Source organism: Filicampus tigris, chromosome 8 (assembly GCF_054856515.1).
Source record: "Filicampus tigris isolate MCC_2025a chromosome 8, RoL_Ftig_1.0, whole genome shotgun sequence".
In the NCBI taxonomy this organism is placed as follows: domain Eukaryota; kingdom Metazoa; phylum Chordata; class Actinopteri; order Syngnathiformes; family Syngnathidae; genus Filicampus; species Filicampus tigris.
The window spans coordinates 80608-103053 of record NC_141224.1 but is presented as its reverse complement, the minus strand read 5'-3'; the positions used below and the strand labels follow the sequence as shown (position 1 = coordinate 103053).

The window sequence follows — 22446 nt, the reverse complement described above, 5'->3', positions numbered from 1 at the left end:
AAAATGAATAGGTAGATTAGACACTCCTGTAGAGCTTAAGCCGATGCCAAGTTTATGTCAATGCTTTCCATGCTATTTATTGCATGCAAAATGACACAAACCTGGTTGAGAAATGTGTCAAAAGTTTTATTTTAGAAGCTAAAAAGAGGGAAAAAAGATGCAGTGGCCCCGGTAATAAGACAAAAGGAAAATATGGTTATTTCATGACTAGATATCCACAGGTCAGTAATTTGCTTGAGGCGGTAAATGAGTTGACAGTCTTTATTTACAGTACAAAAATGTAAATTTACATGACTGCTGTGAGACGCCCCTGATGTGAGAAAATAAAAAAGGGGGTATATATCTACTGTATCTATACACACAGGCATGTCACAATGGACTGCATCATCAATCGTGTCCCAAAAGACACAGTTATAAAATGTCATCTATGTACTTTTCACTCATCCAGGCCTTCATCCTCCTCTTCCGGCTCCTCCTTGGCGTCCACCTCGCTGGTGTCGGAGAACTCGTGCAGCAGGACGTACTCGCGGCTGCTGAAGCCGAACTTGAGCACGTCCTTCTCCTTGAGCTCGTAGTAGCGCTGCGCCTCGATGCGCTGGTTGTTCAGGTAAGTGCCGTTGCCCGAGGCCAAGTCGATGATGTATGGTCTCACTCGGCGGCCGGTAGTGCCGTCAGCTCGCGTGAACTCCGCCACTCTGAACAAGTGAAGAAATAAATACACGTTAGCTTGCCAGTAAAAGCCATTTCAAGGGGAACAACACACATACTTTTTAGTGAGTCCAATTTTGTTTTTTCATCTCTCCTAATGCAGCTATGAATGCAGTCACTTTGCTGTCACAATTTTCCTTCATTCATTGACAGCACTATTGCGTGTAAATGGCGAGAAATGACTTCACATCTTTGTAAAGTCCTAGTGCGCACACTTGAGGCTCATCTGCTGACTAATATTACCGATGAGCCTCATGTGAGGCTGCTTTGTTTTTAATAGTTTTAACAACCGAACACAGCGGCTCATGTGATGTAACGTGGGTTCAGGATTGCGTACGCGCCAGGTGGATGGTGTCGACGCTTTGCAGATTCCAATTTGCCTGCGTTGTTTGCGGGCCAAAGCAAATACCGGGGACCGGCAGATATGTCTTTTTTGGAGGCTATTCGTCCTTACCTGTACTGAAATACTGCGTGCTGCTTGGAGCAGGACGGGTGATCGATGGGAATGTCTGCGATTTTCCGCTGTCTCCCCAACAAATAGGCACTCTGTCTGTGAATGTACATGACGGGTAGTTGCTCATCGTTCTTGAACGGGTAGAGCCGCCACCTCCGCTTGGGAATGCGCGCCTCGGGCGGCTCGTTGTACTTGATCACCACTCCGCGGAACGTGTTGGTGTCTTCCGTGAGCGCCCCCGACAGGCCGAAGTTGGGCTTCTCCTTGTCGGCTGGGGGCTCCGTCGGGCTGTCGCCGGCGCTCTCCGGACGGCCCAAGTCCGCCTCCTGGTTCTCCTCGCGCCTTTGACGGTTTTCCCGCCGCCGCTCGTCGTGCCGCCGCCGCTCCGCTTGTTGCGAGGAGGCGGCATCCCGCTCCCGGCGTCTGTCGCCGCCAATTCGCTCTCTCTCCTGAGGCCGCTCCGATTCCCACCTGCTGCGCCTTTCCTCCGGCTGCTCGTTTCGTCTTCTCTGCTCATCTCCGCCGGAACGATGCTCGTCGCGCTCCTGCGTTGCAGAGAATGAAAGAAAGCTTGTGAAAAAACCTTTTCAACTAAACAATCATTCGGTGAATTCTTTTGCTTTCAAACATTTGACCAAAGCGAGCTTCAGCGCTCCTACGCTGGATGACGGCAGCAAACTTGAACAAAATGTCAAAGTAGCGCTAACTTTTATGTTGTGCTCACGTTTTCATTTTTTACATGCAGTTATTTGATCAAATTTCTCAGATAGCCAACAGTCAAAACAAAACAGCCAAAATAAAAAGAGAGCCAAGTATGCTTGCTTCAAACTCTTCAATGCCACTCCCACTTGAATGAAGAGAATTACACACTGTATATTTAACAAAACTAGGGCTGCAGCTATCGAATATTTTGGTATTCAGACGTCCTACTGAAAATCTAGTCAAATATTTGGACTTTCGTACAAAAATCAAAACTTTTTTTTTTGCTTGGTTAAAGATAAAGGAGACAAAAAAAAAAAAAACTTTCCCACTTAATAACGGACAGCCGACTGGTTTTAATTTTCCGATAATCAACATTTTATTCAGGAAGTCCTCGAATTACGACGTACGTGACCAACGACGTTTCGACTTTACGACGTCCGTGCCTCCTCCGCCATTTTGTCCCCAGCGCCATAGTGACTACGTTTACATGCAGTCAATATTCGGGTTAAGGTCAAAATTCGGATTTCGGAAACATTCCGAATAACCCGTTGACATGATTGAGCGGACAGAGTTGCTCCGGCAATTGAATAACCTACTGTGTACGGCCACGCGCGGCGTCGCGACACCTGTATTCTGAAGCTGAGCCGTGGCCTTGACTGGTAGTTACCTGAGCCCTGAGCAGTTGTGATGTCATTTTCAGTTGATTGAAGTGACAAGATGGCCGCCCCCTGAGATGGCTAAAAAGGGGCTGATTTCGCTACTTAACTCATACTCCACAGATGCAAAATTAATCAGAATGCCTTGTTTCAACTAGTGGGCCTGCACAGAATATATTCTCGAAAAAAAATGTTGGGGGGTTGACTTTCCTCTTTAACTCATTCAATCCCAAAGACATATTTACATGTCTTTTTCACAGTCCAGCCATTCAATGACAGAAATGTTGTTTTTTTTTTTTTTTTTAAACACCTGAAAACACCTGGTACTGAATGAGTTAAGAGCTACAGGTTGTGATGCATTTCTAACACTTCCCTCAAAAATGAGTGTGAATTATTTTGTTTACAATTGGTATAATTTGACAAGACATTCAACTAGCTGGGAGAGGACTAGAGAAGAGTAGACACACGCCTGCACACACACACATTCAAAGCGGCATTACATTGAGTCATTATTAATTCTTGGTGGAGTCAATGTAACAGACCTAAAAATGGCACATTTTCTTATCAAACATATCCTAATATTTTGAGTTAATAACACATTATTTAAAATGTAAAGCTCTTTTGTCAGTTTTAATTTTGCTGCTTTTGCTGAATTTAGATTTTTGCCGAGAATTTAAACTTTCATTTAGCTACAACTTTACTCTTATGTGCAATACAATTTAATTGAGTCATTATTTGAGAAATGTTTTTTTCCCCAAGTTAAAATTATGCGCAATGTTGCAATTAAATATGCAGTACTTTTAAGACTTGAAACTAGTGTTGTTCCGATACCGATACTGGTATCGGCAAGTATCCCGATACCGCTTAAAATGCTGGTATCGGCATCGCGAGTACGAACAAATGAAGCGCCGATGCTGGTTATTGATACTGGTATCATTCTTTGAATGCAGCGCGCAGATTTGAGAGACGCACACCGGAGGGAAACAGAAGAGCCTTATCCAAATGTACATGCATGTTAATATCCAGCCCATGTCGCAATCTCACCAGCTCGAAGAGCTATGGAAATAGGGTGTTTATTCAACACACGTATTCTGTGTGTGTATATGTTACAACATAGGGCTGTGTAATTAATCAAAATTCAATTACATTTTCGATTATTACACTCCACCATTACATCGTAAAAAAACGATTATTAATACTAATTTTGTGTTGTTCAGAAGCATGTGCTCACAAGTTACCCCGCCGCGTCGCCTACTCAACGTTTTAACAGAGTAACAGACCTAAAAATGGCACACGAACCGCCACAGGAACGACTTGTAAACAAGCAAGGCAAGTCAAAATCGCTTATTTCTTGCATTTTGGGTTCGCCGTGGAAGACGGCCATCAAAGACGTATAAAGTGCAAGTTGTCTTTGCACCCACCGGCAACGCGACGAATCTATTCAACCATCGTTTGGTTTACAATGACGTTATGATATGCCAAAGCAAGAAAACACAGAGTCGGATTTGGCGTCGTGCGCAACGTTGAAACACTGTACGCAGGAGATATGTCGGCGATATGTAACTACTTCAACATAGAAACTCCAGCTAGAGCGAATGTTGCAAGGGGCGGAACCAAAGTGGCCAGGTTCAATACGTCAAACCTGATAAAATATTTGAGGACGAAACATGTGAACAAGCACCAAGAGCTTGCGGCGGCGGCGGCGGCAGCGAGCATGAACAAGGGAAATGGACCGCAACAACAAACCCTGCTCAATTTTGGATTTTGGAGTTGAAGTTGTTGGATTTTTCTTCTGCTTGTTTTTGGTTTTGAAAGTGGATTTGGGAGCGGAAGTTGTTGCAATGGGTCACCAATACTCAAAACAAACTTTTATAATAATGTCCTATAGCTTTTGTAATTAATCCGACTCAGTCCCCCTCAAAGATCTCGTGTATATTATTTATTTTTTCCTGTTTCACAAAAGTTTTTAAGTCTAACCAAGCCATGACAGCAATGGTTTTACATCCAAGTGAGTATGCAGTTCTTTAGAATTACAAGAAAAAAAATGCTCATAAATATCTCCCCCCCCCCGCCCCAAAAGTCTGGTATCGGTACACTATCGGCATCGACCGAACAACACTACTTGAAACCTCTGTCTCTTATGCTTTCTACATTTTAATGTTGGTCCTGACGGTGGTACTTGAAGAACCAAGTCTATACTTAGGGGGCAATACAAGTACAAAGGTTGAGAGCCACTGCATTAAGCCATTCAAAATGTAAACAACCACCCACTGCACATCCTTGAATCCATGGGTGGGTAATCAGACTGATTTACAGTCTTCTGAACTGTTTAGGGTGGTGATGTTAAACTTAAATCGGATTAATTCTGTAAAGAAACAGACTAATTTACCCGCTTTAACTTGACATTGGCACTGCGGTGAGGACTTTTTCTCCGAGGGGATCTGCTGCCTCGCCGGGCAGGGGAAGAGGTCTCTCTCCTGCCGGCCGAGCGGTCGTCCCTTGCTCTGACAGGCGACCTGGATGAAACGCACACATACCAAACAAGACTTAATAAGATGAACATTAATTGATTGATGTTGTTTATTGCGCAACAAATGCTAACGGATAGCCAAGCAAGCTAAACAACTTCATTGGTATATTGTCTTTTTTTTTTTTTTTTTACCAAGCGTTAGATTATACAACAGGAAAATAAGATTTAAAACAAATTGTCTGGTAGAAAGGAACAAACAGACCTGCTGGCTCTCTTTCTCGGTGGGCTTCTGTTGTCACTGGGCGAGCGGCGTGTTCTGTGCGGCCTCGCTGGGCTTAGCTTCTCTTGTTTCACCTTAACTTTCACTTCGGGCGAGTCCCGTCTCTTGTGTCGTTTTTCTTTGGCCATTTGCTTTCCAGAAAAAGAATCGCTAGTAGAAGTTGTAAAGCGCTTTGGCTCAGACGCACATGCTCATGTCCTCGAAAACAAACTTAAACGTAGAGCAGTTGAGCTAGCCTAGGTTAGTTATGGTTTCATTACTTCCGCTTCCTGTAGAAAGCCGGAACCAGTATATTCGAAATATGCCTCGGCGAATAACTGCTTGTCGCAATGGTTCCGTTTTGAATTAAAAAAAAGAAAAGGAAAATATCTTACTCAGACATAATTTCAAATAATAATACATTCATAAATAAAAATCCGCTTTTGTTTTCTTTTACTTCTGATGCAAACGAAATATATGAGTGAAAACGTCGTTAAAAAAAAGTTCCCCACCCGGATTGAATACAAAGGACACCAGTAGGAGAATGTTGCCATAACGACAGAAAACGTCAACGCGAACTTTTTTGTTTTTCGGCGAAACTAACCCGCTGCTGGAATTTTCGCAAAAGAACTAATACTTTCAGATCATTTCCTACAAGATGAGTGAGCCCACAGAGTCCCTTCTCAAATATGACACTCCGGTTTCAATCAGCAAAGGCACCGTTAGGAAATTAGTAAAGGTAAGTGGACACAATTTTTAATAAAACAATGGAAAATTGAGAAACGAACAGTATTGGTTTCTAATAAATGACATCAACGTGGCTTACATCAAATTCTAAACAGTGTAGCCATTGTATTTAACATTTTTTTCCTGACTGATAGTGATTGTTTTGTTTAACACATATTCGTGTGATCTGTATTCTAAAGTGGATCTCAAATCGCGGTCTACAACTTTTTTTCTTGAAAACATGACTTTATTCTCATAATACTACGACTTTTTTCATTCAATAAAAATTGACAGCTTTTGAGAAAATTCGGCAGTGTAAGTGGTCTAATCAGCCCAAGCGTTTCGGAACCCCTTGTAAAAGCGCTTTTTTTTTTTGTTTTCCTGCAGGGGCGTCCATTCAAAGTGAGCCCGCATCAGCCTGCGGACTCCCCTGTGCCCCCCCCGCCTAAAACCAAATCAGGGTCACCTGAAAATGAGGAAATCCTCAACGTCATCTTTCCGCCCAGGTGGGTGCACCCCCTCCACAATCCATTTTACACCACCTTAAGAAACCCAGACTGTAACCTCCTAGGGAATGGATGGAGGGAAGCCAGCTGTGGGTGCAGCGGGTGTCCAGTGCGCCATGTACACGGGCCGACGTGGTCAACCTGGAGGAAGTGCTGGACAGGAAGTTGCAGCAGAGGCGGGCCTTAGAGACGGGCATCTGCCCCGTGCGCAGGGACCTGTACTCTCAGTGCTTCGGTAACTAACTGATGACAGTAACCTTGGGGATTTTATGCGAATAATAATAGAGAACTAAAGAGCAAGTTGATGCATCCCAGCATGCATACAGAGCAACTACCTGTATGGTGGTGCCTCAAAATGACTTCTCAGCTGCTCAGGAAACGGTTTGCGAACGTCACATGGCCAAACTCGGAAACTGTTGGGTCGCGATTGGTTGTCAACTGTGATGTCAATAATAAAAACGGCAGTCATTTATGACTTATTTATTCATTTATTTTCAAGACGAGCTGATCCGGCAGGTGTGCATCAACTGCGCCGAACGGGGCCTCTTGTTGCTGCGCGTCCGAGACGAGATCCAAACGACCATCGCCGCTTACCAGACCCTGTACGAGAGCAGCGTGGTCTTCGGCATGAGGAAATCCCTGCAGGCCGAGCAGGACAAGGTGGACATGCGGCAAAGAGTAAGATACATGTTTTGGACCACACACCGTATTTGATTTGATCAACTCATTCCTGGCGCTGGGATTTACTAACTGCAGTTCAGGTGCACTTCCAGCAGATGGTAGCGTTAAGGGGGAAATGAAATTGGAAAATGGACTTTTTAGTAGCTTGTATACAAATAGTTGGGGTTTTCAGCGTGTGAAATAAAACAATCAAGTGAAATATTTATGATCTGCTTGTATTGTATAACGTTTAAGCGAGACCTTCTCAATTTCAGCAATTTTTAATCTCACAATTCGATTAATTTACATAACCTGCACGCTCTACTCATGACTTGGGACCTAGGCTGGCTGAAGATCCAGAGATACCTTTAAGCAACTATACTGTCTGAATGCAGAGAGGTACTACCATGCCATCCACCCCCCCCCCCCCGCCCAACCCCCTCCCCCATCCCCCACAGGTGTGACACCCTCGTAGTCATGTCAAAGACAAAAGACAAAATGTTGATTGCTCTACCCCTTTTTACACATCCAGATAAACGATCTGGAGAAAGAGAAACAGGAGCTGACGACGCGGCTGAACACGCAAAAGGCCGAATGCGTCGCCAACGAGAAAAGGGAGGAGGAAAAACGGGAAGCGCAGGAAAAGAAGCACGCGGAGCAGATTCAATTTTTGAAGAGGACCAACCGGCAGCTTAAGGTAGAGCACGTCGACCTTTCACTACTTCCCTTCCTCACATCTGTATTCCCGCTTAGGTCCAGCTGGAAGGAATGGCCACGCCAAAGAAGTAATTCCAAGCTGCGAAGCATCCTGTCGCTACACTAAGTGACTAGAAACGTAGGCAAATGTATGATTTTTCACATCAAGTCCCAAAAAAATGACTGTACATTAGTTTGCATTTAAAGCTGACGTTAGACTTTCCCCAAGGGCCTCAAAATGTACTTTAGACAATCACATGTCTTACATTCCAAATAAAGCACAATTAAGTCTTTTTTTTTTTTTTAAATATATAATTTATTTGCTAGCCTTTAGCGCTTTGCTCTCTTCGCTTTTCTGCTCTCTGGTGTTGTTGCTTGGGTATCTTTCGTCTTGTTCTTGTTCTTGACGTTGTGCGTTTCGTAGTAGCGCGAGCCGACTTTCTTGGACCGGTGGGCGCGATCCATCGCTCTTCGCTGTGGAGGTGAAAAATACACAAATGAATGACAGTATATTCTTTTATTATGGTCATTTTTTTCTTCAAGAACCACAAAGTCAAGAACTCCATACTGTAAACAAAACATTCTGGATCCAAAGCCACAACTACATATCTTTAACACAAAAGATATTTGAATGTATCTACACTACCTACATATAAACATATTAACATGTAAAAATGCACCTAATACCTATACCCCATTTTAGGTGGTTTTTTTCACCCTTGTCTTTTTCCCTTTTTGTGATGCACATTTACAAAAATAAATAAATGTCTATAAACAAAAAGTGAAGTACACACAAACTAACTAAAACAAATTGCGAGTGGGTGGGAATGAGTTTTCTACCTCTTTGGACGAGAGTTTGGGTTGTTGGGCGGATGGGTCATCTTCCTCGTCATCATCAGGTTTCCTCTTTCTGTTTCGCTGAGTAGCAGCTAGAATTAAAAATAAATAATCAATCAAATAAAAATGAGACTAGTACCTTCACAAAATGCCAGAAAAAAAGGCAAACAATTTTGGGAGTGTGTCTAACTCAATAATAACTAGTAATGTACGGTTGTTGAGGGGGAAAATACTAAATGATGATTCAATTAACATGCATTGCGCATTAAAATTAAATAAAAATTGTACCTCAGTAAATGTTTAAAAATAAAGTTTTTAAATGCAAATGTAGTGAACGTACACGTTAAATCCAAGTGAAGTGTACTTCAGCATTGATTCCATCTTATACCACTAGAGGGCGGATGTGCAACACTACTACGCCATGAAAATCACACTAGCATCAGTACCGTCAAAGTTCAGACAGACAATCCTGTTCCAATAATTCTGTTTTTTGATCGACTATAAGAGAATAAAATGTTATCAGGAGACACTATTTTTGGCCCGTGTTGAACTCCCAAGTGGTTACAAACACATTGGAAGTGACTAAAAATGTAAAATACATAAAGAAATAATCACAAATTAAAATCAATACATGCCATCATTCAGCGATTTTGCTGTGGTCTTAACTGTTGTCCTGAATGGAAAAGCTTTAAAGCTTTTGATGTGATTATTAATTACCTTTCATCTGTGATTGTTTGGTCTTGATGTTCGTCAACAGTTGGTCTGAATCAGCTTTTGGTATCCTGTAAAAAAAGAAATAAAAATAAAAAAAGAAAATGAAGGTAAAGTTAGTTTCCATTTAGATTTTCTTAAAATGAGTAACAACTGGTCGAAAACAAGCTACTGTGTGTGTGTGTGTGTGTGTGCGTGAAAGATTGGTTATCATGGACCCCCTACGACAAAACCCAGAATTAAGAAAAAAACACACAAAAAAACCATCCTGAATGTACAGTATTTATCCATTTTATTGACTATGATGAGTCAGCTGCGTTGCGTTTCTCCATTACTTCTTTTTCCGCATTGCTCTTTTCTGTCCAAGTTTTGATGCCCTATGACTGATGTTAAAAGCAGTTTAAAATATGTTTAAAAAACACAAATGTTCCTCTGAAATGGAACATTTCATGGAAACTGAAATGGAAAAAGAAATAATCCCAGCATCATAAAATGTTGACGACCAACCAACTGTTACACAAGTATAAAACAAGTTGAGCATTTATCAGAACTAAGATGCAAATTCAAAAGTCTTAACATCAATTCCCACTTTGAAACCTTCTTGACCTTCTGGGCCATTTGTGTTTGACTCTCTTTCTTGAACACTTTCAGGATTTTTGTCAGATTTTCTAAACTTCAATAGAGCTGCAGCTGATCAATATTTTTTTTACAAATTGAATATTTTGCAGATTATCCCATTGATGAATCTGTTCCCCCCCAAAAAATGACTTTGCATTATTAAACACAATAAAGTGTATGTGAGCTGCAGCCATAATTTAAATTGTCAGATTCCCCCCCCCCCCCAATTTCAAAAGAGCCGAAATTGGACGGACCCCTCTCCAAACAGTCCTGGTTCATAATTCCTGTGCTTCAACTGCGCCAGCCTCCCACATGTCCAACATGGCTACAACAACACAGGACAGGAAAAAGTTTGGTTGAGAGCTCACGGACCTGATGGCAGAGAAGCGCTTGGATTTGGCCCGGTCCAAGAACTGCTTGTATTTGGCGATCTTCTCGTCCAGCTCGCGGATCACCTGCTTGGAATTCTTCTTCCCAGCGACCGGACCCTCTTCGGCGGCTGGCTCACTGCCTCCTTCTTCCTTCTCCTCTTCTTTTACACCCGCCTCTTCCTCACTGTCCTCGTCCCCTTCGTCTTCCTCGGCCTCCGAGCCGGAGATGTCCAAGTCGGGCATTTCCACAGGGACCAGGTCCTCTTCGTTGAATTCAGGCGCCACATTGATCTTGCCGAAGTTCTGCCGCACGTTGGACAAAATCTTGTCAAGTTCCTCCTTCTGCCGCTTTTTCTGCTGCTCTTGGTCTTCAGTGGAGGCGGAGGTGTGGGCGCTCTCCTCCGTCTGGGCTTCCTGCACGCTGTCTACTGCCACTGGGAGAGCTTTCACTGGCAAAGGTCCCTGGTGAAATGGTCATTTAGAAAAAGAAAAAAATGCACTGAAACACCTTTTGTCTGTAGTAATTAATACAAAAGACTTAACAGCTATAAAATGTATAGATCGTTTACCTCCTGGTCGCCCTCAGGGCCCGGAGGCTTCACAAAAAAAGGTATACGCCCCCTCTGCCAATCATTCAACACCATCTTGGACACTGTGGGCAGATCCGGTTCTCCACCCTGCACAATACAACAAAAGACCTTTTTTTGTCACATTGACAAATAGCTTCCTATGAACGTAAAGGATGACATTTACTAAAATATTCTAATACAAACTATATACAGTCAGTTTTTTTTGTCCATACAAACAAAGCAAGAGATAATAGAAAAGTATGAAAAAGGGATGCATTTGGTTGATCTCGCCAAAGAATAGGACCGCAATGTATCGACAGTCGACACGTTATTAAATCAGTTGTTTACAAAACGCCAGGCAAAAACCGCATCTGAGAGAGAGCACGAACCAAAGAGGGCAAAAAGCGATGAGGACAACAATTCAAAGGTAAACGACCATCATTTTTATTTTCTTTACTCTATTCTTTTTTTTTTTTTTTTTTACATTATGCACAACTCTCATTGTGCAATAAATAATCCAATTGTAACATGTATTTTGTTACACCTTTTGATGCAATTTTATGCTTTATAAAACATGTCTGAATTTTGGGGTGCTTGGAACGGATTAGGGCATTTACATGGAAAAATCGTCTCTACTTACAAAATGTTCTAGTTAATAAATTTCTTCCAGAACCAATTAATTTCGTAAGTAGGGGTACCACTGTATGTAACATAAATAAAGGAATATGTACATCTTAAAAATACGCTTCATTGGAAAAAATACAATTAAAAACAATCAGCTATTCCAAAAACATAAAAATATTCTAATTATGCAACAAATCAAAAGAAAAAAAACATTCAATTAAAAAATGCATGAAATACATGCAAAATGAATGACAAAATGCGCGTTAAACATGCAAGGAAAATTAAAATGTGAAAAACGGTCAAATATTCAACATGCTAAAATCAAAAACACCTTTGAAAAAAAAAAGGTGATTGCTCTGTCACTTCCAAGCAAGCGCCTTCTCAGACCTTCAAAAGTTTGCCGGTGCGGAACGCCAACTTCTCGAGGAAATCCTCCGCCGAGCTCCACGTGGGGATGCGGTACGTCTTCTGAATGTACTCGGCCTTGGCCCGCTCCAGCACCGCCCCGATGTGCTCCTCGGGGCTCTTGATCTTCTCCACTTGAACCTTCATGAAGAGGGGGCGGGGCGAATGAGCACAGTTTAAGCAACAAGCCTTTTTGCACACTTCAAACACAAAAATGGAAAGCAATAAATGCCAAACGTACCACTCCTTTGAGAACAATATCAGTTTCGCTGTCCTCTGAAGGGTAGACCACACCGGGGCAATCAATGAGGAAGATTCGTCGCATCAAAGTGATGTATTGCCACACCTGGAGGGGGCCATTTGCAAGACAAACGATGATGCAATGTCGAGTCTGTCACTCCCAAAGCACAGTCAAACAGGATTCAAAATCCGCAGTTCATTGACGGTTTATTCGACTTGTTGGTTTTTAGCCTAAGGCCGAACTATATGACCAAAGCAGTTATGTATAATCAAACTGATATTGTTTCTTAATCGTTTCAAAATACAGAAGAGTTTACTGCTAGTTTATTGCATGGGAATATTGCCAAAAATGTGACCTTAATGACTACTTCTATCGTTATTTCATCTGTGTAAGGAGCAACAACCATTATTTAAATGTCTGTGACTGGTTTGACGTTCTTCAAGGGGAAGTCAGACCAAATATTTTCTTGACAACATGTTCAATGCAGCCCCACTAGTCTAAACACGACCTTGTGATTTTTATTGTGTTTATAGCATTCGGATGTGGGTTTGTGGAATATAAACCGAGCGGCAAAATCCAACCGTTTTTAGCCATCTCTGGGGGTGGCCATTTTGCCACTTGCTGTCGACCGAAAAGGACATCACGGTCGCTCGGGGCTCAGGTAACGACCAATCACGGACTTGTCCCCTGAAACGTGCAACAGATTCTTGCAGTTTTTCGTTGACAAGGTTGCTACCGCTAGGGCCCTTGTTTCGAACGCCACATTTGATCCCGCCTGTCCGCATTCCTTGTTCAGCAGTGTTTGAGTCGCTTGAGCCGGTTTCCTTGACATTTTTGGAAGCTGCGGTTTGCCATATTAAGCCATCTGGCTCCCCTTATGACTCCGTTCCTCTACACTTCTTCGTTTTGGCCATTATCAACAGCAGCCTGTCTTCTGGTGTAGTCCCCCAACATTTTAAACATGCTGTAGTGCAACCCCTGCTTCAGAAACCCGACCTTGATCAAGCTGTGCTATCCAATTTTAGACCCATTTCCAAGCTGCCTTTTAGTCCTAAAATTGGTGGTGCACGCACAGTTAAGATCTTTCTTGGATGAACATAATGTTATGGAGGCTTTAGAGTCAGGCTTCAAGAAGATGCATAGCACAGAATCAGCCCTGTTACATGTTTTTAATGACATCCTCCCGGCAAATGACACCATGTACGGTATGTCTCGTTTTGTCGGATTTGACTGCAGCATTCGATACGGTAGAGCACAGTATTCTTTTGGCTCGTTTGCAACACCAAGTGGGCATGAGTGGATGCGCTCTAGAGTGGTTTCGATCCTATTTGACAGGCAGGACTTTTTCTGAGAGCCTAGGTTCCTCTGAGTCCCGCTCTGCCCCTCTATCGCATGGCGTTCCACAGAGTTCTATTTTGGGGCCATAGTTGTTCTCTTTGTATTTGCTGCCCCTGGGTTCCATCCTTCGGAAACATGGTATTTCCTTCCACTGCTATGCGGACACCAAAGCCTGGATGTCACTGAATTTCTTCAATTTCAATGAAAAGAAAACAGAAGTTATGGTCTCCGGGCCCGGTGGCTCGTCTGCATCCCACCTTGTTGACCTGACCTGGGCCCCCTGGCTTCATATCTAAAGCCAACAGTCTCAAACTTGGGTTTGAAATGGACAGTGTTCTTAAATTAATTGGACCAGCAAATCAGCGCTGTTGTAAAGTCCAGCTTCTTTCACCTTAGACAGCTGACTACGGTAAAGCCCCTCCTTTCCCATCAGCACTTAGAAACAGTCCTCCATGCCTTTGTTACGTCTCGGCTAGATGACTGTAATGCGCCATATTTTGGAGTCAGCCAGTCCTCTCTCAAGCGTCTCCAGTTGGTCCAAAATGCTGCTGCCCACCTACTAACTGGAGCTTGGAAGATCGAGCACGTTTTAGGGTTCATTTTAAGATGCTTCTGTTTGTTTACAAGTTATTAAATGGCCTGGCCCCGGGGCGTACCTCTCCGCGCTCCTCCACTCCTACGGGCGCACCTTCCCGCAGCCTCAGGTCGGCGGACCAGGCGCTGCTCGAGGTGCCGAGGACTAAGCGGAGCCTCGGAGGGGATGGCGCCTTTTCGGCCGCTGGTCCTTCCCTTCGGAATCACCTTTCATTGGATGTTAGGCAAGCCCCCTCGCTGTCCACTTTTAAAACCCGCTTGAAGACGTATTTGTATTCGCTGGCTTTTGATCCGACCTGAGACTTGACATTTTCGGCTCTTTTCCGGTGTCTATTGTACATAGTGTTTCATGTTAATTTATTGATTTCACTTGTTGTATTATGGCTATCTTTTTGTTTGTATGTAAAGTGCTTTGTTACAGCTCTAGCAGTTGTGAAATGCGCTATACAAATAAAATTGTATTGTATTGTATCTTGCCAATGTCATATGGCCAAACTCAGAAAACAGGTGAGTAGTGATCGGTCGTTACCTGAGCAACTGTGATGCCATTTTCAGACGACAGCAAGTGGCAAAATGGCCGCCGCCTGAGATGGATGCAAACGGGTGATTTCGCTGCTTAATTTATATTCCAAAAACGCTGATTGGCTGCTTAATTTATATTCCAAAAATGCATTATTAATTAGAATGCTGTGTTGAGAATAGCGGGCGCGCATGGAACCTATCACCGTGAATACAATCTTAGGGTCAACTTCCCCTTTAAAGATTTTTTTCATTAAAGTATATTTATTATTGGCTGTGAACAATATTTTGTTTCAGCTGCAGTTGTCGTTCAAGTGCTCTATGAGTAAATTCGCGTTGAGTTCTACAACAACAAGAAATATCAGAAATGTTAATCATGTCTCTGTTCCTTAAAACTTGATCATTTGCTTTCTACATGTGATCTATGGATTAGTCGTGCGAGCAGTTTGGGTTTGGGTTTGGGTTTGAAAACAGAAACATTACCTTGGTTTCGCCAGCGAGGGGCGCCACGTTGCAGACTTTCTTGGAGCGTAGCGTGTTGATGACGGAGCTTTTGCCCACATTGGGGTAACCGATGAAACCCACGCTGATTTGTTTCTTGTCCGTGTGGAGCTGCAAAGGGAAAAAATGGAAAAAGAATTTTCAGTTGACCGGAGCTGTGTTTGAAGGGCTTTCATGTGTTTACCTTGCCAAACTGCCTGAGGAGCTGAATGAGGGAGCCTTTACCGAACGAGTTGGTGAGGCTGGCGTGGAAAGCCAGGGTGGGGTACTCCTGGGACAATAGCGCCACCCAGCGTTTCTGGTGCAACCAAGGACATAAGCTTCAGTCAAGCTGCTCAAGAGTCAGTCAGATGTATCCATGGAAATGGATGGAAGGAGGTCTTACAGTGACCCAAGTGGGGATGAGGTCACACTTGTTCAGCACAAAGATCAAGTGCTTCCACGACTTCTCCTTCTTGATGTAAGCCTCGATACTCTGCGAGCGTGTGCCCATTGGGTCGCGGGCATCCAGCACTTGGATGACCACATCGGATGAGTCGATCACCTGCGGCGGCCAAAGTCACAACAAGGAGGAGGGATTAGTGGGATTTTTGAAGCTGGAAAAAAAATACTAACATTTGTACTTTGATACTATGCTTGCGGAAAGTACCTCCGCAAAAATATAAAAAAGCAGCAAATTTAAAACTGACAAAAGAACTTTTCATGAATTCAAAATACTAGGATATGCTTGATTTGAAAATAACATTTCAAACATTGTTAAATACTCGTGAACCTCTGCACGCATCACAAACGCGGTTAAACACTATTGAAGAGAAAAATAATGTCCGAGCTAACGTCTGACATTTCTTTGACCATTTGTATGTTCTTTGCTAGGAAAACATGGGGATCAATATTGTCCTCACACAGCCCACTTGGTCTGCATCTATATGTTCATAGAAGCATAATGTATGTATACATGTCAATCTTTGTACATATTCACTATAAACATTCACCTATTTTACTGCATTTCATGTCATCCATTGTAGATATTGACAATAGATTTGGACCGTTACGCTCAAGCAAAGGCGTTCATTTCATTGATAATGCTGCTCGTGTGTGTGTGTGTATGTTTGTCTCCTCTTCTCTAGTCCACTCCCAGCTAGACTAATGCCTCGTCAAATTGTGAGCAGAATAACTCACACTTGACTTATTTTTGAGGGAAGTGTTCGAAATGCATCACGACCTGTCGCTCTTTCAACTGGCGGTTTAACTCTGGAGGCCGGTCAGCGAGGTGCTTGGCCAGATTGGACGTGTTCCCGCATCGAGCCACGGTCGTTTGAAAACAAGCCTTACAGGCGGACTTTGTCACGTTGGTCGGCTCGCCATGGCTGTCGGCCATGTTAGCAAAAAAAAAAAAAAAAAAAAAATCCAGATATGACACTTTGCGTGTCATGCTTTTCAATGAAGTGCGGAGGGCCAGCGGGTGCTTGTTTCCCTGCTTGAGGCCATCTTCCTCTTGCACACACGCAGAAGGAGGCGTGCCACTTAAGGCGTTTCCCACATGTCGGTAGACAGGCGCCACTGTGCGGTATGTATACTTGCCTTATCGAGCCGTTTTTGACGCCGAAAAATCACGGTACGGCACTGGTACCGGTAACCACTAGCTGGGATGGTCATAAAGCTTTCAAATCAATATATGGTTGCTACTAAAGACAAAATATTGGGTCTCTTGGCGATGAAGTGCTGCTTCCGCAAGTGAAAATACAATACAGTCTTTATAGATGCTGACTTTTAATAGTAGACCTCAATCCGTCCTAGCGCCACCCGTGTTCGCCATGGTAACGAAAGCTGCACTCGGCACTTGCCAACTGGTACAGGGGGATTTGAATGGCACAGACCCGCCCACTGAAAATGGGGTGATTTGAACCAGATCAGGACAAACGGCTGTTCTGTTATGGACTGACGATGTGCGATGTGACTTTCAAGGCAGATTTTCCCTGAAAAGTTTGGTCGATTTCCGAATCCTTCGCTTGTGCATGAAACAATACCTTGTAAAGTTCTCCCCAAATCCTCTTGGACTGACCCTTCTTGAAGATCTCTTCACGGACTGCATCCCTGTTGCAAAAAGGCTTAGTAGTCACAAATCGGTGTTTTATTGGCCCACGGGATACGGTGGAAAAGTCATTATCCATCGCCGGGCCTTACCGGACCCCCGTGTCCTCCGTCACCAGGTCTTTGTCCTTGTGGGCGCTGTAGCTCACAGCCGTAGCTTCGGCTTGCTCCAAGAGGTCCTTGACGTCGGACACCACAAGACTGGGCCTCTTCCGTTGAGCCTTGGGTCCGAACGTGGTTTCGAAAGCCTCCGTGTCTAAAATGTGCACCCTGGAGTTCTGTCAATAGAACGAGCGCAAGTTATCGACTGTGGCTATTTACCGCCATATTATTTGGTTTAATTGTTAAGACATCTCACTTGGACCGCAAATGCCACCTCACGATGTTGACACATATCGATTTGCCAGTATAGTTTCTAAAAGAAACTGTGCTGGACGTTTTGAGTTCCACTGTATAACATGAGCTTGGTTTGCACTCACGTGCGCTTTGACTCGGTCGTGCAGCAGCGTCATGGGAAGTTTGCTTGGTCTCATCACGACGCGGTACGGATCTTTTTGCACTGCGCCCATCTCGTCTTGGAACTTCTGCAGGGATGATTGCTTGAGCACCCGCGTGTTTGCTGCAGGACAAAAAGTTTCAAATGAACCCTTGTGTTACATTTGGGGCAATTTGACCTGTCACACGTGTCAGAAACGAATGCAAAATCTTGTTATTGTTGTGCAAGTTGAATATTTTAGTCGTACACACTCTGGTGATTACATATGAAAAAGGTGACACAACGCACCTTCTATGTTAAAAAAAAACACTCAATGATCAGGACCATTCAATTACATATATACATAATTATTAAGGGAAATAAGTGAATTAAACTTAGAATGGTAAAAATCTGTCAGCGACCTCACCAAACCACTTGATGTTGGGTTCGACTCGGGCCACTGTCCCGGGAGTCACAGTGGATTGGTACTGTAAGGGCCTGACGACTTTACCTCTGTTGTTACTGGCAACAAAAAGACAAATTAAAGTCAAGCACAGGAATGCAGCAGCTTCTATGAAATTACACAACAAAACAAATGAATTACCATCTCTTTTTTTGTCTGTACATATTCAGACGCTTGATGGTGGTGCGGTCCCTCATGTTGCTGCCGCCACTCTTGACCCGATCTAACAGAAACACACAAATAATTTTGCTATCAATAATTATCACTTCATTAGAATCGACTTGAAACAATAAAACTAGCTATTGTGACTTTTCAAAGGAATGATCCTTATCTCAAACATGAAGTATTGTGGTTGTAATTTGCAGTGGTGTACACCTACACAACGCTAAATAAAAATCGCAGCCTTGCTGTCCTAGTTGTATTTGCTGCCCCTGGGTTCCATCCTGGGCGGCACGGTGGTCGACTGGTTAGCACGTCCGCCTCACAGTTCAGAGGTCGTGGGTTCGATCCCAGCTCCGGCCTCCCTGTGTGGTGTTTGCATGTTCTCCCCGTGCCTGCCTGCGTGGCTTTTCTCCGGGTACTCCGGTTTCCTCCCACATTCCAAAAACATGCATGGTAAGTTGATTGGACTCTCTAAATGGCCCCGAGGTGTGATTGTGAGTGTGTGATTGTTTGTCTCTGTGTGCCCTGCGATTGGCTGGCAACCAAATCAGGGTGTCCCCCCCCTACTGCCCGAAGACAGCTGGGATAGGCTCCAGCACGCCCCGCGACCCTTGTGAGGATAAGCGGTATCGATAATGGATGGATGGATGGGTTCCATCCTTTGAAAACACGCTATTTCCTTCCACTGCTATCCGGATGACTGTCAAATATATGTCCCGCTGAGCAAAAAAGACACTTTCTCCTTTAGACCACTTTTGTCCTGTCTAGAGGACATCAAAGCCAGGATGTCACTGAATTTCTTACATTCCAACGAAAAAAAAAAAAAAGCAGAAGTGATGGTGCTGGGTTCCAGTGGCTCTTCTACATCCCACCCTGTTGACCAGGGGCCCCTGGCTTCATATCTAAAGCCAACAGCCTCAAACTTGCCTTTGGAATTGGACACTGATCTTAAATTGGACCGGCAAGTCAGCTTCTTTCATCTTAGACAACTGGCTAAGATAAAGCTCCTCCTTTCTAATCAGCACTTAGAAACACAAATCCATGCCTGTGTTGCATCTCGGGCTAGGTGATGGTAATGCACTTGATTTTGGAGTCGGCCAGTCCTCTCACAAGCGTCTCCAGTTGGTCCAAAATGCTGCTACTGGAGCTTGGAAGACGGAGCACGTAACACAAATTCTGGCCTCCATTCACTGGCGCTTGGTGCATTTTATGGTTCATTTTATGATGCTTATGTTTGTTTACAAGTCTTCAATTGGCCTCACCCCGGCATACCTCTCCGAGCTCCTCCACTCCAACGCACCTTCTCGGAGCCTCAGGTCGGCCGACTAAGCACTGCTCGATGCGCCGAGGACTAAGCGGCGCCTCGGAGGGGATCCAACCCTTTTCTGTTGCTGGACCTTCCCTTTGGAATGACCTTCCACTAAATGTTCGGCAAGACCCCTCTCTGTCCCTTTTGATAAGACACATTTCTATTCTCTGGCTTTTGGTTCGGTGTGAGATTGGCAGTTTTTTATATAGTATTTTGTGTTAATTTAATGCCTTCACTTGTTGTATTATTGCTATTTTGTTGTCGTGTGTAAAGTGCTTTGCTGCAGCTGTAGTGAAATGCGCTATATAAATAAAATTGTATAGTATATGTGTGTGAGAGATGGCTGACAGACGTGTGTCTGCAACGTAAACTACATAACCACAGTACGGAATCGACAGTGCCAACTTTCATTACAGTGGTAATAAGGTCATGTTAGTGGTTGACTTCCGTTTGTTAAAAGTATGACGGGCTACAGTCCAACACATTAGACTTTGATTTCAGTCATTTATTTGTCCTCTTTGCTTGTTCTTGTTTAATTTCTTAAATCCGCAGTTGCTGCGGAAACGATGCAAGTTTGTCCATTGTCGTTACCTTACCTTATCTATGTCAGGCGGCTGACTATAAGCAAATCGAGCGGCTAATGAGGTTAGCTTACTTACCCGGGTTACTGCTGGACGTCGAGGGATTAATCGAGCTTTTGCCCTTGAACTGATGCTTCACCATCTTGACCCTTAATACGGCGAAGCCGTCAACGATACAGAAAAATAAAACAACAGCAGTTAAATAAGAAAATGTGAATAGTTGTGATAGTTGTTATTTCCCCTCTTCAGTTCGACTGTATGCGACACGTGTTAGGTACAAGTAGCCGGACATACGTCATCCAGGGGCGACAATGAGGGCAGCCAAACAGACGACAGCTATCCCAACCGAGCCTGTCATTGAACGTAAATAATTGTTTATATAAAATACATTCATTTAGAACAATTTATGTGCGACCTGCTCGCGATGGACCAATTTCATTCATTTTAAAAACCCACTATTCATTTCAACAATATGCAAAAAATATGCTCTATCACATAAAAGTTTATGTGATTCCTTGAATATATAATCGTACAGTAGATGAAGTAATCTCTAATTCTATTACACGGAGCACACCTCCCCTACAGGAGGCTGCAATATTTCGGCATCTTTGTGCTACGGATACTCGAAGGAGACAAACTTCGCAAACGTAGTTCCTGAGCATCATGACTACTGCATGTGGAACAAATACAATGCTCTTACTTCATGACTTGAGGGAATACTACAAGTGGTTTGTGATGACATTTTGCTTGCACCTCTGCCGAACAAACTGTTGGTAGGCTTGCGACGTGTGCGCTCTCTGAGGCACCGTCGTGCGTGTGCTTCAAAACGCACGAGCTTCCATCTTAGGTCGCTGCATTCTATTAGTTGACCACTAGATGGCACTGTATTCTACACATTGTCTTTTAAGACACCTGAAAAAACATGCATCCAAAGAAATGGTGGTGGATTTCGGTAGGCGCCATCACTCTTCACCTGCACCAGTGAATATCCGAGGAACCGATGTTGAGAGAGTCTCAACTTACAAGTACCTGGGTGTTCATCTGAACAATAAACTGGACTGGAGCGACAACACAGACGCCCTCTATAGGAAGAGTCAGAGCAGACTCTTCCTACTCAGGAGACGGAGGTCTTTTGGGGTTCAGGGGACACTACTCAGGAACTTTTATGACTCGGCGGTTGCATCGGTCATTTTCCAGGGAGCGGGCACCTGGGCAGGCGGCGTCTCGGCCCGGGACAAGAAGCGGCTGGACAAACTGGTCTGGAGGGCCGGCTCTGTCCTGGGCTGCTCCCTGGACTCTGTGGACTCGGTGGTGGACAGGAGGATGTTGGCCAAGCTTTCATCAATGCTGGACAACCCGGACCACCCTCACAGCACTCCACAGCTCCTTCAGTGACAGACTGTTACACCCTCGCTGTGCAAAGGAGAGATTCCGCCGTTCCTTCTTGCCTGCTGCTGTCAGACTCTTTAACAAGAACATTGTGTAGTCTCTACAAACTGGCGGACATGAGTGCAATTGTGCAGTCCTGCACCTGAGCTTATATCGTGCAATACCCAACATTCCCCACTACTGTTAGTCTAGTTTTATTTTTATCCAATGCTGTTGCTTACATTTCACTACAGCACTGCAGTATTGTCACTTACTTAGAGTATTTTTCCTCTGTACTATGTACAGGCTAAAATGAGTGTTCCTCATACTTTTTATGTAGATGTATGTTGGTGAGTATATACATGTGTATATACACATGTTACTGCGTATATTTACATAGGTTTGATCCTGAATGTTTGCCGTTAATGTTATACATTAATGGCTACATTGTGCTGCCGTCCCTGTCTTACCTATATCTTTGCTGCTGTAACACTGAAAATGTCCCCACTGTGGGATCAATAAAGGCCTTCTTATCTTATCTTATATTCAGAACATACTGTAAATTTTGCGTCAACTTCTATGATCCTTTTTACCTGTGTGTGTGTGCGAGAGACACGTTAAATTTAGATTGTGGTCATAATATGTAAGGACTCAGGAACAGACACAATACAGCCATTGTCCATATCACTGCATTGGCAAAGGTAACAGTGTGAACCTGGATAGACTTTTTGCAAATTCTTAAACAGGGTCTTTCGCCGGACAGCGGATGGTGCAGGAGACTGGTCTTTCTTCAAGATACGGGCTGGTAAATGGGCTGTTACTTGTACAGCGC

At 43.7% G+C, this 22446-nt stretch overlaps 3 protein-coding genes across 4 annotated transcripts; 1 reads left to right on the top strand and 2 right to left on the bottom strand.

The window, feature by feature from the left end:
• Nucleotides 1-247: 247 nt before the first annotated feature.
• Nucleotides 248-5567, bottom strand: snip1 (Smad nuclear interacting protein). Its single transcript, XM_086038372.1, has 4 exons — nucleotides 5253-5567; nucleotides 4910-5036; nucleotides 1163-1707; nucleotides 248-695 (listed from the first exon to the last, which is right to left on the bottom strand). Exons 1-4 carry the CDS (start codon nucleotides 5396-5398, stop codon nucleotides 437-439), a joined length of 1077 nt encoding a protein of 358 aa, XP_085894498.1. The 5' UTR covers nucleotides 5399-5567; the 3' UTR covers nucleotides 248-436.
• On the top strand, nucleotides 5555-8525 carry dnali1 (dynein, axonemal, light intermediate chain 1). Of its 2 annotated transcripts, XM_086038374.1 has the most exons (6): nucleotides 5555-5988; nucleotides 6363-6481; nucleotides 6547-6716; nucleotides 6981-7159; nucleotides 7674-7838; nucleotides 7895-8525. In XM_086038374.1, exons 1-6 carry the CDS (start codon nucleotides 5908-5910, stop codon nucleotides 7928-7930), a joined length of 750 nt encoding a protein of 249 aa, XP_085894500.1. In that variant the 5' UTR covers nucleotides 5555-5907; the 3' UTR covers nucleotides 7931-8525. The 2 variants fall into 2 exon arrangements, with proteins under 2 accessions (XP_085894500.1, XP_085894499.1); XM_086038373.1 differs by having other exon boundaries at nucleotides 7674-8525.
• On the bottom strand, nucleotides 7643-20628 carry gnl2 (G protein nucleolar 2). The gene is made up of 17 exons (XM_086038371.1): nucleotides 20541-20628; nucleotides 20325-20395; nucleotides 18336-18417; nucleotides 18159-18253; nucleotides 17736-17875; nucleotides 17350-17534; nucleotides 17193-17259; nucleotides 15551-15709; nucleotides 15350-15463; nucleotides 15148-15276; nucleotides 12214-12318; nucleotides 11955-12113; nucleotides 10944-11051; nucleotides 10376-10836; nucleotides 9392-9456; nucleotides 8678-8766; nucleotides 7643-8311 (listed from the first exon to the last, which is right to left on the bottom strand). The coding sequence occupies exons 1-17, from the start codon at nucleotides 20543-20545 to the stop codon at nucleotides 8168-8170; spliced, it is 2178 nt and encodes a 725-aa protein (XP_085894497.1). The 5' UTR covers nucleotides 20546-20628; the 3' UTR covers nucleotides 7643-8167.
• Nucleotides 20629-22446: the final 1818 nt, after the last annotated feature.